Below are 12981 nucleotides of genomic sequence, written 5' to 3' on the forward strand. Positions count from 1 at the left end.
TTTTAGCCTTTGAAAAGTACAACTGTTTAAATAAACAGCAACATTGTTTACTTTTTTTTGTTTTTTTTTTGGTCCTTACTCTTTTAAACACAACATTTGAATAAGTGTATAACTTAGAGGCCTCAATAAAATCTCGAATACATTTTTACATTTTCATTTAATGTTTCACAAACAAACAAAGTTGTAAATTGAACAGCAAAATATATGATGGACAACATTTGGTACATTTTGATAAATCAGAGCAAATCCAGAAAAACATGTTTATTTAAGCAATGGCAGGCACACATCAATGATATGCATTTGTCTTTGAAAATGCATCTGTAAGATTTTATTTTAAATTAATAGATATAATTTTATAATTTGTTGTCAAACACAGATCCAGGGTCACAGAGTAAGCAGATATGTGTGCATCATGTTTGTGAGTGATACCACTGATTTGTAAAGCCTTTCTTGTAAATACCTTAGAAATGTGTCTTGGGGGGGAAAAAACAGAAGAGGTATTATTCTATGGTTGTCCACATTAACCGAAAGATGCATTGATTACTGGTCTGTATTATAATGACATGGAAACATAAACAGATGTTTATGTAATGTTATGATATTTAAGCTAACATTACTTAAAATAGAAAAATAGTTTGCTTTCATGCAGTGGGAATTTGTGTGGAATCAGCACTGCTCGACACAGCAGAGATGTTGAGCTCCTGTAGTTTTTCTGACAACGTTGTATCTTCCAGGTTCAGTGGAAGGTCAGTCAGCGGCTCCAGAAACTCGGTTCCTGCGACCTTCTTTCCTGTCAGTGGGTCAACCACCCGACCAACCTTGTACACAATGTCCACCAGTTCATGCTTCACATGTTTGGACCTACCCTCAGGTAGAGCCTTAAGGAGGACGATATCTCCAATAGTGCTCTGTTGCAGAGCATCATGGGCAAAGTAGGTTTTCCTCTTGTTGTAGTACTACGGGGAAGAGAAGACATAATTAGTTTCAAATAAATCGAGAGATAATTTACTGCAATAATCCGGCAACCTCAAAAGGATTTGGTTGTAATAATTGACTCAGTTTGTAACAATCATCGACTTTGAAGCCAACGTGGGAATTGTAATTAAAAGCTTGTTTTAGTTTACATTACAAAAATAAAAATCAATGGCAAATGTAGTTCACAGGTTACAACAGCCAAATGAATAGTTGTAAGAAAACAACAATTAAGTGTTCATACAAATCTTACATAATTCTTTGTTTAAAAGACAACAGACATGATGGAGAGGATTGACATGCATTGTTGAGGTAGACTCAGTAATTTGAGCTGTCCCTATCTCAGCGAATCAACACTTGCAGGTAAGGTTCACCTTTAGCAGGTAAGGGTCCAGCACGAGCCTCGTGACCCTCACTTTGGCAGTTTTCTGCATCTTGGTCCCGACTACTTTGCCGATGATCCATTTCGCATGGACTGATGCATGCTTGGCCGACATTGTGGGGAAACTCGTTGCCACCTTGAGAAGAACAAACCATCCAAGAAAATGAGTAGGCTACATCAGTGGTCAGTGAAAGTATTAGTCCATCTTTTGTTATTTTACAAGCGACATATCAGATAATTATTTGCAGTTTCATGACATTAATTGTGAATTTCAGAAACACATTTAGCGATGCTTCAGTTTTTGCAAAGCACAAACACCTGAACGGGTTTTTTAAAAAGTACAAAATAATACAGCTATTCACAAAAACGTTATCTTTAAGTCAAGCATAACTAAAAGACTTATTGTTTTCAATGCAAAATGAGTGTGAAGGCAAACAGAGGTAAGTGTTATAGTTAGCCGTATGAGCTTCAGCTTCACAGCAGCGTTCATACATTAAAAAAATATGTAGTCATTCACAGACATTAACGCAGATTAACACTAAAGACATTATGTATTATAGAATCGACTCACTGTACAATGTAAACGGAAGGAACAACTGAAGAAGGTCAAAACATTTTAGACTGAGGGCTTCCCATGCTGCTCGGCTTGTTTTGATGACGTGAACTACGGCTAGTGACGAGGGGCAGAATGGTCCATAATGATTTATTTATTTATTTATCGTAATTTATTTATTACGATTATTCAAGGGAATATAAAATTGTGCTATATATATATATATATATATGCTTATAAGAATAAAAACACATAACTTTCTGAAATAAGACACTTGTTTATTCGTAAAAGAACAATAATATAGTAATAGTAGCCAAGTTACGGATCTTTGTGAATCAAGCAAGCCCTTTTAGTCGGCTATTTATTACCGTGTATTTTGCTTTATTCAGTTTAAGATGTAGATAAAACTTGATGCAACCAGTGTGTTTTGTGAACCTTTTTGCTTTCTTCAGCGTCTTCCACAAAGAAAAATGCGTTTTAAGTATGGCCACCAGAAGGTGCTATGTCAGCAGAACACATCACTTCCTAAACCTGAGGGGACATCAAAGTGACAGAAGAGTAACAAAGAGAAGAGAAGGTTTTTGGTAGCAAAAACTACAAGATCTACAGGTTGTGCTAAAATCAATTAAAACCTTAATGAATTGTTGCCATGTTTAGGCCCTTGTGATACTGGCATTGAGTTGCAGGTGTTTCTTCTCACACCTCCAAATGACACAAAGTCTTACTAATATATCATTTCAGGTGTTGACAGTCAATAACATAACAACATCAGAACTCATAATAGTAAACTAGGTCATTCATTGCACATGTATTTTTATCCCTGCACGGGTTATGTACATTTCTTGTATAAGTCTATTTTTAATTGCACAGGTTTAAGTTTGATTCATCTTGGGGTATTCTTTAAATATTTTTTGGGGGGGATTAATGTAGCCTATGTGTACGGGAGGGGGGCGTCGGTTTTGTGGTTAATTTGTGACAAATGTTTCATGTCATGTACGTCTTTGTAACCTGCTAATGGATGCTTTGAATTTTCCTCGGGATCAATAAAGTATCTATCTATCTATCTATGTAGCTATCTATCTATCTGTCTGTCTATCTATCCATCTATCTCTCTATCTATCCATCTATCTCTCTGTCTATCTATCTATCCCTCTATCTCTCTATCTCTCTGTCTATCTATCTATCTCTCACTATCTATCTATCTATCTCTCTATCTCTCTATCTATCCATCTATCTCTCTGTCTATCTATCTATCCCTCTATCTCTCTATCTCTCTGTCTATCTATCTATCTCTCACTATCTATCTATCTATCCCTCTATCTCTCTATCTATCCATCTATCTCTCTGTCTATCTATCTATCTATCTATCTATCTATCTATCTATCTATCTATCTATCTTCAAATGCTTTTGAAATTAATCTGATCTAGGACAAGAATATGGAAAAATAATTGACCATAGGGAGGCTGTGAGCACTGGTTGCAACTAAGCGGCAACAGCCGGTGTTGAAAAATGAAGCCAATAAGGAAGTGCAAAATCCTGCAGTTCCTCAAAAGTCTGCATGAGGCTGGCTCAAAGAGTCCTGAAAGTCACTTACATACAACATTTAAAATAACATGTTTTTAGAGCAGAAATTACCAATTTTACAGCCTGGTACAAAAAATGAAATACATCATATTTGTTATTGTCCTCATGGGCACACACTGTACGGCTGACCTGATTGCCAGGTGGGCGCGATATAACTATATACTGTAAATAATAATGGACAAAGCCTGAGTGACGTCAGCCATCTGTTTGGGCAGAGCGCTCATATATATATACAGTATATCAATACTCATTAATAATAGTCATTATTTCGCAAAAATTCTCATAATAGCATCGTATAGCAGACTCTGTTTCTTTGAACGCCACTTCCGTATCATTCTTTTTGCATCATGTCTTGCATCCTGAGACCCCCCCCCCTCCTGTCCAACAGGATTAGTCTCCCGCTGTGAGGTGCATGTGTGAACAGTCAACCCGGGAAGACTTCAGGGTCTACCTGACATTTTAATGAGTGAATATGTGGAACGACTTAAGAGGTCTACATGATTGGATATTGTCAGTCCTTCATGTACTCTTGCATCTACTTTACCATTGGTTTCATAATGACTCTAGTAAAATGAACAAAAAACAAAATTATGACCTCTTGGCGACAACAGACACTCTTCTGGATCTTTGCGAAATCGGGACGTAAGAAGCTAAAAAGGAGGAAGATTCGTATAGATGTGGTCATATGAAAACATTAATAGTCATGTCCCTGAGACAGAATTGGCCACGGCTTAGAAGCAACAGCAGTCAGACAAATCTGGTCTTAATCAGAGCCATGCTGTAGTAAAGCACAGGTCTGGGTCTTTGTTTTCCATATAAGGCAGTGAAGCATAGGTAGACCTCTGCCAGAATTACAGAATTATCCAACTTTAGTCTTCTTCATACAAGAACAATGAGAGAGTTAGCATTGTAATGTCTGTTTTCCCCATTAAACTTATTTTGTGAAAAATAATAATAGACTAAATGAATTTGTCATACTAAACAGAAGAGTGTTTCTGAAACCCTGGATGGACCACAGCCACATCATGTTACATCAAGTCATAATCTTAATAAACGCTTTCTTATTGCAATGAAAAAAAGAAAACAGAACAGATCCACTATAAGGGCGACCTCGTGGTAAATCTGCGGGTAAGCCTACAAGTGCAGACCACATGGTATCAAAGGCTCGTATTACAATATTTAACCAAAGATAATGCAGCCAATGTTTTTATACGTGAGAAAGCTCAGTGTGAGTTATCAGCTCTGTATAATGTGAGACTACAGCAACTGCGACATAAGACAGAGTCCTGATAGCACATAGACTGTGTGATAACATGTATGTTTTCAATGATAACACAGTGACCTGCTAATCAGGGAGTTTTATATTTTCAGATTAACATGCTAGAATAATGTTGGCCTAGTTACTATTGTGTGAGTTATTAGTCTTCAGATATTACATTTTTTTAAGATTAGACTATCATGTTTTTTTTTGTTTTTGTGTGTGTGTGTGTGTGTGTGTGTGTGTGTGTGTGTGTGTGTGTGTGTGTGTGTGTGTGTGTGTGTGTGTGTGTGTGTGTGTGTGTGTGTGTGTGTGTGTGTGTGTGTGTGTTTGTTATGACCAAGCCTAACAGTGAATTAAAACCAGTCATTAGTTCCTGTCTGTGGGGTCATTTGAAGCTGTCTTTGGTGTTCAACAGTCACTATGATCTACTAAACTAAATGTGGAACATTGATTTTGGAATTGGATCTCTTGAACTAATCTACCAGACAGCACCTTTGAACACTGCATTCAAACTCTATTAATGTATTAATGGGTGCAATTTGTATTTAAAATATATAAAATGTAAAATAAAAAGGTTTAGAAAGATACTCAAGTAAAGTACAAAAACTTGAAAACTACCCAAGTACAGTTAAAAAATAATTGTTTGAAATGGCTTCCCCTATCTGCATAGACATGTTATACTGGTTAATAAACATGCCCTGAAATAAACATCTGACTAAATACAAAATAAATCTCTCAAAAGAGGCCTAAAATGTTAATCAACATAGGATCAATAAGGTATGATGTTTGAATGTAAATGTTGCTGAGAAATATTTCAAATAGATAAATCTGTAATCCTATTTGTCCTAGAAATGAAGTCTTCAATTCCCCAAAATTAAATGACTTTCAATAAAAATCCCAAACTTGGAGTGAGACAACCAGCTGGACTAAGACCTCATTGTCTTTAACAATATGCATGAAACACATGTATTAGTCTGGAACCAGGCTGTGAAGATAATTAGTCAGCCTCTGCCTCTCTCAGCCCCCATCAAAGAGGGTGAAAAGTGAGATAGCAAAGAGGTGGCAACACGAACTGAGGAAGGGCAAGGCATGAAGGGCAGGAAAAAGCTTGGCAGCCTCAACATTTGTGATTCGATGTGAAAGCGCTGTGAGTCATTGAATGGCTGGCTAATGTGTTTTGGATTGACTGGAGGGTTAATGGAAGTGTTCTCCTCTTGGGTAGGAGCCAAACTCAAACAGAGCTGGTGATGATTAGACATGGACGGTTAACCTTGAGGCTCTTACTATCTGTAACTTTCTCTTAGCTTTTGTTCTATTCATCCTGTGACGGTCTAAGAGTTGATTTAACCTCATTCACTGATCATTTGTCTTTGACAACAGGCGGTGGCATGTGGCAGGTTGGTTATATTGTCACTAAATAAAGTTCAGAAAGCTACTCAGCTCAATAGTTCTGTATCCTTTAGACTACATCAGGCAGTACCTGTATGACTTGTTTTTCTCAAAATTAGGTGTTTTCTAGACATCAAATGTCTATGGGCCTGACTTGAATTCTTGAATGAGATGTACATTTTTGTTTCAGATTAACATTGCTAAACTTGTGTTGATTGATTTAATCGATAAGATGGAGTTGATTATTAAGGCATTTATTCCCTCCCAATTCCTTCCTCACATGCTTCACTAAGACATCCCTGGACTGTTTAACAGTAAATGTATAGCTGATGCCAAAAAGTTCTGTCTCATTTATCGACAATTTTGATTTCTTCACACTGGCTTCTTATTAAATTCAAAACCAAGATTCATGCTCTTGCTTTATTTAGTTTGAGTCATTGTTTTATTCTTATTGTCCCAAACCAAAGAGGTTATATTCTCAGTGCTATTTGTTTGTGTGTAAAATGGTAAATGGACTTTATAGTGCTTTTCTAGTCTTCTGACTACTCAAAGCACTTTTATACCATATGTCACACTTACCCATTGACACGCTGATGGCAATGGTTGCATGAAAAGTGACCATCAGAAGAAGTTAATACCATTCATATGCATTCATACACCACTGACGAAGCAGTGGGAGCAATTCAGGTTGAAGTGTCTTGCCCAAGGACACACAGGACATGTTGCTGCAGGATCTGGGGATTGAACCCTCAACCTTCCAATGGAGAGGTGACGACTTTACCAACTGAGCCACAGCCGCCGTCTATGTCAGGAAGTATGGAAACATTACTGTTTTTTCTTCTTCCCTGTGTGTCTTTTATTGTGAAACATGTTTTGATGAATGTTCTTAAAGGTGACATTATAAATAAACTTGTTTTTAGTTAGTGTTTGATTGAGTCAGTGGGAGGGACTCAAACCGCCACTTAGCTTCACACCCTGAGAGTGTGACACTGTCACAACAACACACATCCTGTCTTTTTTTGCCTTTCACAGCATTACAACAAGCAGTCGTTGTATGTTCGCACTCTCCAGCCTTGAACAACATTTGTGGTCATGACTTATGATACTAACTATTAGCAACAGTTTATTCCACATTTTGTGTGTTGAACGAATGAATGTGAAAGAAATGAGTCACTGGGCTTTCTTTATGCGGGTGTGCACAGGCCTCCATCTGTGTCCTGACAGAGGAGAAACTATTCTATCAAGATGGAGTTCTAAGTCCTCGGGGAAAGGGTGGTAAATCATCTAGTATTTGAGACATCTGAAAATCATGATAGTATTATGAGCAAACTATATTGTGTAAATACATGGTTGTTAAATTAAGGGATTGATAATAGTCTGTGCTAAAGTATTAAGTCAATATTAACATTTGGTTTAACCTAGAACATAAACATTGATCTCAAAGCTGAACCTTCTTTGTTTGACCTATTGGTTGTCCTAGCCAACAGCAGTCCAGGGGGGTTGTTCGAGACTCTAGGAGGGAAAAACAATGTGACTGACCTCATTATAATACACACAATGAGAAAAAGAAACGCCCTGAGATGTATCTATTGATTAGAACTATTCACAATTGTCTTACGACTAAAGCCAAGATGCACCAACAGAGGTATCGGGAGGGAACTTGTTTTGGTGTAACAGTTGCACATGAATATATACTTATAGCATAATATGACTAAAAGTGCAAAATGATACCTTGTGTAGGTCATTTTTTATGTAAAATATGGTGGAAAGTCTGAAATAGGCAAACAATGGCATGTTTATAACCACAGTCCAGATCCATTGACCCAGTCAAGCATGAGAAGTGTGCATGCAAACGGATTGTTTTATGGAAGAACATAGAAGCAACTGAGTTGTGTCAACCTGTATGTAGCAGCAAAAGAGTCATGTTCAGCACCATATGTCCCACCACAAACGTGTGCTGAACACTGAAAAAGGTCAGAGGCAACAGTCTGGTATTACTTTGGTTAATGTGCTGTAAATTAAACATCCAAGTCAGGAGGGATTCAGAGATATTCCCTCAGCAGTGACATCATCTCTTCCTGTCTAAGCTGCCAGCGCCCTGACCTTTCACAGTGTGTGTGTTGTAAGTGAATACTCGCTCAAAATGGAGTGTCAAATATATTGATCCTATCCGGGCTTGGTAATGGGACTCTGTGGTTTGATGTGATATCCTTGTCATTAGATGTTGCTGAAACTGTGTCATACTTCTGCTGAGGGCAGAGTGTGTGAAGCAGGCATGTTATTGTAAATTCCCCAATGATTAGATATCGTGCTGGCAATATGGTTCATACATGCAAAGTATAACTCATACTGTAAGTGAATGTTTTGGTTGTTTTTGTGTACTGTCTATTCCCTTCAATTTATTAAAATCATATTATATATATTTTTGAAATACCAGGAAAGATGTTGATTTATACTTTTGACCTTTTTTTGCTGCCCAATTTACCAGTGTAGCCATTTGCTAGATTTGATTCATTAGTATCAGAGTATCAGACTAGAAAATAACCATAAAGTTAAATCAGCATTAACACTAACAGTTCTAACATAAACAGAATATTTGTGAAGGATTTATTGCTGGATTGTATCCATTGCACTAAATTTAGCTTAGTGTACTTTATTAACTGGCACCTTAGTGTATTTTTTCAGTTTTAAAAGAACAACACACTAAAAACAGGATTGTTTTGGTGTTTAAGTTTGACCAGAGCCTAAGTTTTTATAAACTGTGACCGCTGCTGATTGTAAATTTGACATTTGTTATCCACTTTATAAAATTTACAACCGAGCCCTCCAAATTCTGAACAGATTGTTAGAGCCCATTTTTGAAACCATCCATCCATCCACGTCAAAAAATATTGAAGTGTGTCCAGGTAACCAAACAATGAAAGCATTATAGCAAAGCATCTCCATGACCACTGTTGTCAGAATCACCCCAAACAACTACTCTTTGGTTTATGTGTGGATCAAAGTAAGGATTCCAGACAATCATCAGCATTGATGATTAACGGCACAGCCAACCAGACCGCTCTGATAGTCTATAAAAAATGACAGTTACTTCATTAGTTATATTTTCTCTCTTGCCTCTTAGAAACACACATCAGTGCTGCTCATAGTTTAAGCATTTAGGTCACAGTTTTAGCTGCCAAAATGTCTCAACTCGATATTTACATCATGGCTGCCTGATTGTGCTCCATTCTATGTATGGTCAGGTGGACAAGATGTATTGCAGGAATGCGCCACAAAGGGGCTCATACATTTGGATGCCAATAACTTGAGTGACAGCTCAGTCCAACTGTCTCGTGTCTTTCTTTCTCAATCTCTGGAGCATTCGGTCTCTTTCTGCAGAGTGATTAAATTCTCCTGTGGTATCTTGGAGGGGATTCAAACATCAGACACTTTACAGTCATAGCTGTGGCATGCACTGGCAGCACATTTAAACACGACACACACACACACACAATACACACACAGCTCTGCACACACATTTCATGTGCAAGGACTACTAACCTCCTTTTGTTTATACTTTCAATCTCATGTAGTCCTACACCCTGACTATCAAACTGGAGGAGATAATTGTAATTGCTGCATTGAGTCATCGGACAAGCTATGCAGCTGGTCTGTAAGCACCAACTCAACCCAGTTTGTTTAATGACATCATCATTTTCATCACTGCCTTTGGTCATTGGCCGTCTCTTGGTGAGACAAACTTTCTGAAACGTTGACAAATAGTCAAGACAAATTTATTTAAAAAGCATATTTCAGCAGCAAGTCAATTTAAAGTGCTTAACAAACTTCAAAAGCATCATGACAAAGGGAAAACGGGACAAATAAGTCATTTAAAAATCACTGAAACAAACCATTAAAAATGACAGAGAAGATTAAATGTTTTTTTTATCATCTGTTTAGGTCTATAAGAAACGATTTGTTGCTCAGCGATCTTCTTCTACTTTTACCATTGTCTTATTATTTAGTTGAGCCTGTACTGACTGGCCATACTTTTTCAATTGTTCAATTTACACTGAAAAGGAAAGTGATGAAGGTTTTTCATCAGATTGGCATTTTTTAGAATCCAACTTTTTCAGTCAGAATTCCAAGAGAATAATTGGCTTTGGGCGTGTGACCAATCTGACAATAAGTTATTTGCCTTTCTTGTTGGAAAACAACAGGATCATTCTAAAATGCAAGGCAACATCAGGCTTGACTTAATTGCTCTCCTTGCCTGGTAAAACAAAATGTGACAACTTTGCAGATAATTCAACAAGCAAGAGAACCTTTCTGTTTTGTAAGTATACTGTACGTGCTAACAGCTAACACTGCAGACACATTATGTAGTATGCCCTCACAGACAGAAATATAGAATTAAATTGCATAGAGCCTATGATTAACCCAGTGTAGAGTCCTGTGCATGCACATATGCAAACACAGTTTACATGATGGATATAGTCAAATGAATATGAAGTAAAAAATTCAGAAAATGATTAAGTACCATAGATGTCTCTCAAGGATCAAAGCAATAGCCCAGAAGAGAGGCAGAGCACAAATCAACCACAGAGTCAAGAGAAACTTGTAAAAGAAACGTGGATGTTTTTTTCCCCTGGATTCTATTTCAATGAGGAATAAGATTATAAAAAAAAAGTGTAATCTTTTAAAAAAAAATCAGCATTCTATTTTTGAACAACAAAGATTTGATTTACGTTGTTGTCACACAGTGGTTTTTGATATCTTTATTTTTCGATCATGGTCAAATGAAATAAATAAAAAGGAAACAGGTATAACTGTGTAAATCAGCTCCCTAATATCTGCCAGTATGAAAAGTAGCTGAGGAGGTTCTGCTGCTTCTATGCTACATGACATAAATGTAGAATGAAAAATGTTAATTTCAGTCACATTTGGCTCGTTTACCGAAGGCTCTCTCTTTAAAGTGTTTATATCTACAGTATGTTCTTATTATATCTTTCTCACAGTAGTTACGACAACAAAACAGATATCAAAGCAGGGTTCAGTGCCAAACAAAATGTCTCGTGGATTGTTGTGCATAACTGAAATGATGCATGTTGTATGTGAGTAATGAGTTAATCTTGGCTCACTGTATGCAAGTCAGTGAGAGAGTGTGGGACTGTGTCACATCAAATATCACAGTCACCACAAGCCCTGCCACCTGTCCACTGTAGCTGTGGAATTTAGGTGACATTAATCATGGCGATAAGAAGCTGACAGTTGGGGGCCACTTGGTTAATGTACGGGTCTACAGAGTCAGCAGATACAGTCAGAGGAGACCTGTAAAAAAAGCCTTTGTTCAGTGAGAATATGACGCGATTTGGTCATATTAGGTTTAAAGTTAAACCGAAGTTTTAATAAAGATTGAATATATATTTTGTTTTACTCTAAATATCATAAAGATACATTTTTTATTATGCAGGCAAAGAGATGATATAACGTTTGACTGGTTTAATCCAGTTATTTTCTGTATATTCCAACGAGAAAACTCCTGATTCGAGGGATTTCTCTTTCAAAAGTGTGTTTGATGTGAGTTACTTGTATTATATTGCCAACCTGTGCGTGCACTGCGTTATGCTGTGTTTGTCCTTCCATTGCCCAGAGGGAATTTGATTAACTATTTTGACTGAAGTATGAACTGATAAGAATTTGGCGGTCAAAAGTCACAATGATTTCACAAAAAGTGTCCTCGTCCATGATTAAATAATTAATGTGTACTATGACATAGCGTCACACACATATTAAAAATGATCATGTGATGACATTTAAAACCAAAGATGTTGAAGTTGACCAAATACTGTGAAATCATACTAGATAAACTGGAAGGAAAAAAAATGCTTTTTTGGCATTTATTCACATCACATTTTTTTGAAAGCTTTATCTTAATGTCTGGAGTATTATCTTAATTACATTTAGTTTATTTTTCCTTTCCAAAATATTAACACCATCCAGGATTGATTATCAGACAGTCTCCCCTTGTTCTAAACCATGTATTCTTGGTCTTTCTAAAGAGATCTATAAACCCTGTTGTTCAAAAGTAATCCATTGGATAGGATTACATTTTGAAATGGAGTTGTCCAAAAGAAAAAAAAATCTGGTTTAAATCTGGAGTAAACCTCCAGTTTGTGTTTTTCAGAACTTTTGTGTAGGATTTTGTAACTTTGATCCAAAAAATCAGGATCCCCCTGATCCCATCAGAGGGCTGATGCATGCTGGATTACAGAGAATAAAATGCACAAAATGTATTTATTTGCTGGGACAAAACATCAGTTTTACAACATAGTTGATATTTTTAGACATTTTTGTAAATATTATTTTGCACTAGAATGCAATTTTGCTTCAGTGTCAAAGTAGATAAGGTACAAATCAGGGTTGTACAACAATGCATGATTTTTTTTTTCATTAAATATTTCACCAAGAAGCATCATTATCAAAAATTAAATATCTAGTTCAAAGCAGCTTTGAGGATCACATGTGAGAGTGCTCCAATCCGTGCTCATGCACAATACACTTCATTGGCTTGCTTAGAAGAGGTCTGCTTCAGCATGGTACAGTTCATGCACATGCACAAGCACGGGCACACAACATAGGCAGCTTTCATTATTGAGAAATCCAGAGTGTTCTGTCTGCATCTGACTAAAATGACTCAAAATAAGCAACAAAGTCAGTAAAGTAGCTGTCATGTTCTCTGTGTTGTTCTCTGATGTGCGGACACGTCCCTTATATTCTTTTACTTTGCGTGAGTACGCCCTAAAGCTCCGGTAATCCGGATTTGGTGATCCTTAAATGTCTGTATCTGGATCAGG

The 12981-nt window shown here is 36.9% G+C and overlaps 1 protein-coding gene across 2 annotated transcripts in view; it reads right to left on the reverse strand.

Moving 5' to 3' along the window:
• Nucleotides 1-140: 140 nt before the first annotated feature.
• mrps17 (mitochondrial ribosomal protein S17) overlaps nucleotides 141-12981 on the reverse strand; it is a 69736-nt gene continuing 56895 nt past the window's right edge. The window contains exons 2-4 of one of the 2 annotated variants that reach the window (XM_065963201.1): nucleotides 1926-1972; nucleotides 1347-1490; nucleotides 141-956 (exon numbers count right to left, since the gene is read on the reverse strand). In XM_065963201.1, coding sequence (XP_065819273.1) covers nucleotides 642-956; nucleotides 1347-1490; nucleotides 1926-1972 — 506 coding nt within the window. In that variant the 3' untranslated portion in view covers nucleotides 141-641. Of the gene's footprint in view, nucleotides 957-1346; nucleotides 1491-1925; nucleotides 2033-12981 lie in introns of those variants that run through there. The other variant, XM_020635595.3, reaches the window with a different exon arrangement.

The sequence above is a fragment of the Labrus bergylta genome, chromosome 14 (assembly GCF_963930695.1).
Source record: "Labrus bergylta chromosome 14, fLabBer1.1, whole genome shotgun sequence".
In the NCBI taxonomy this organism is placed as follows: domain Eukaryota; kingdom Metazoa; phylum Chordata; class Actinopteri; order Labriformes; family Labridae; genus Labrus; species Labrus bergylta.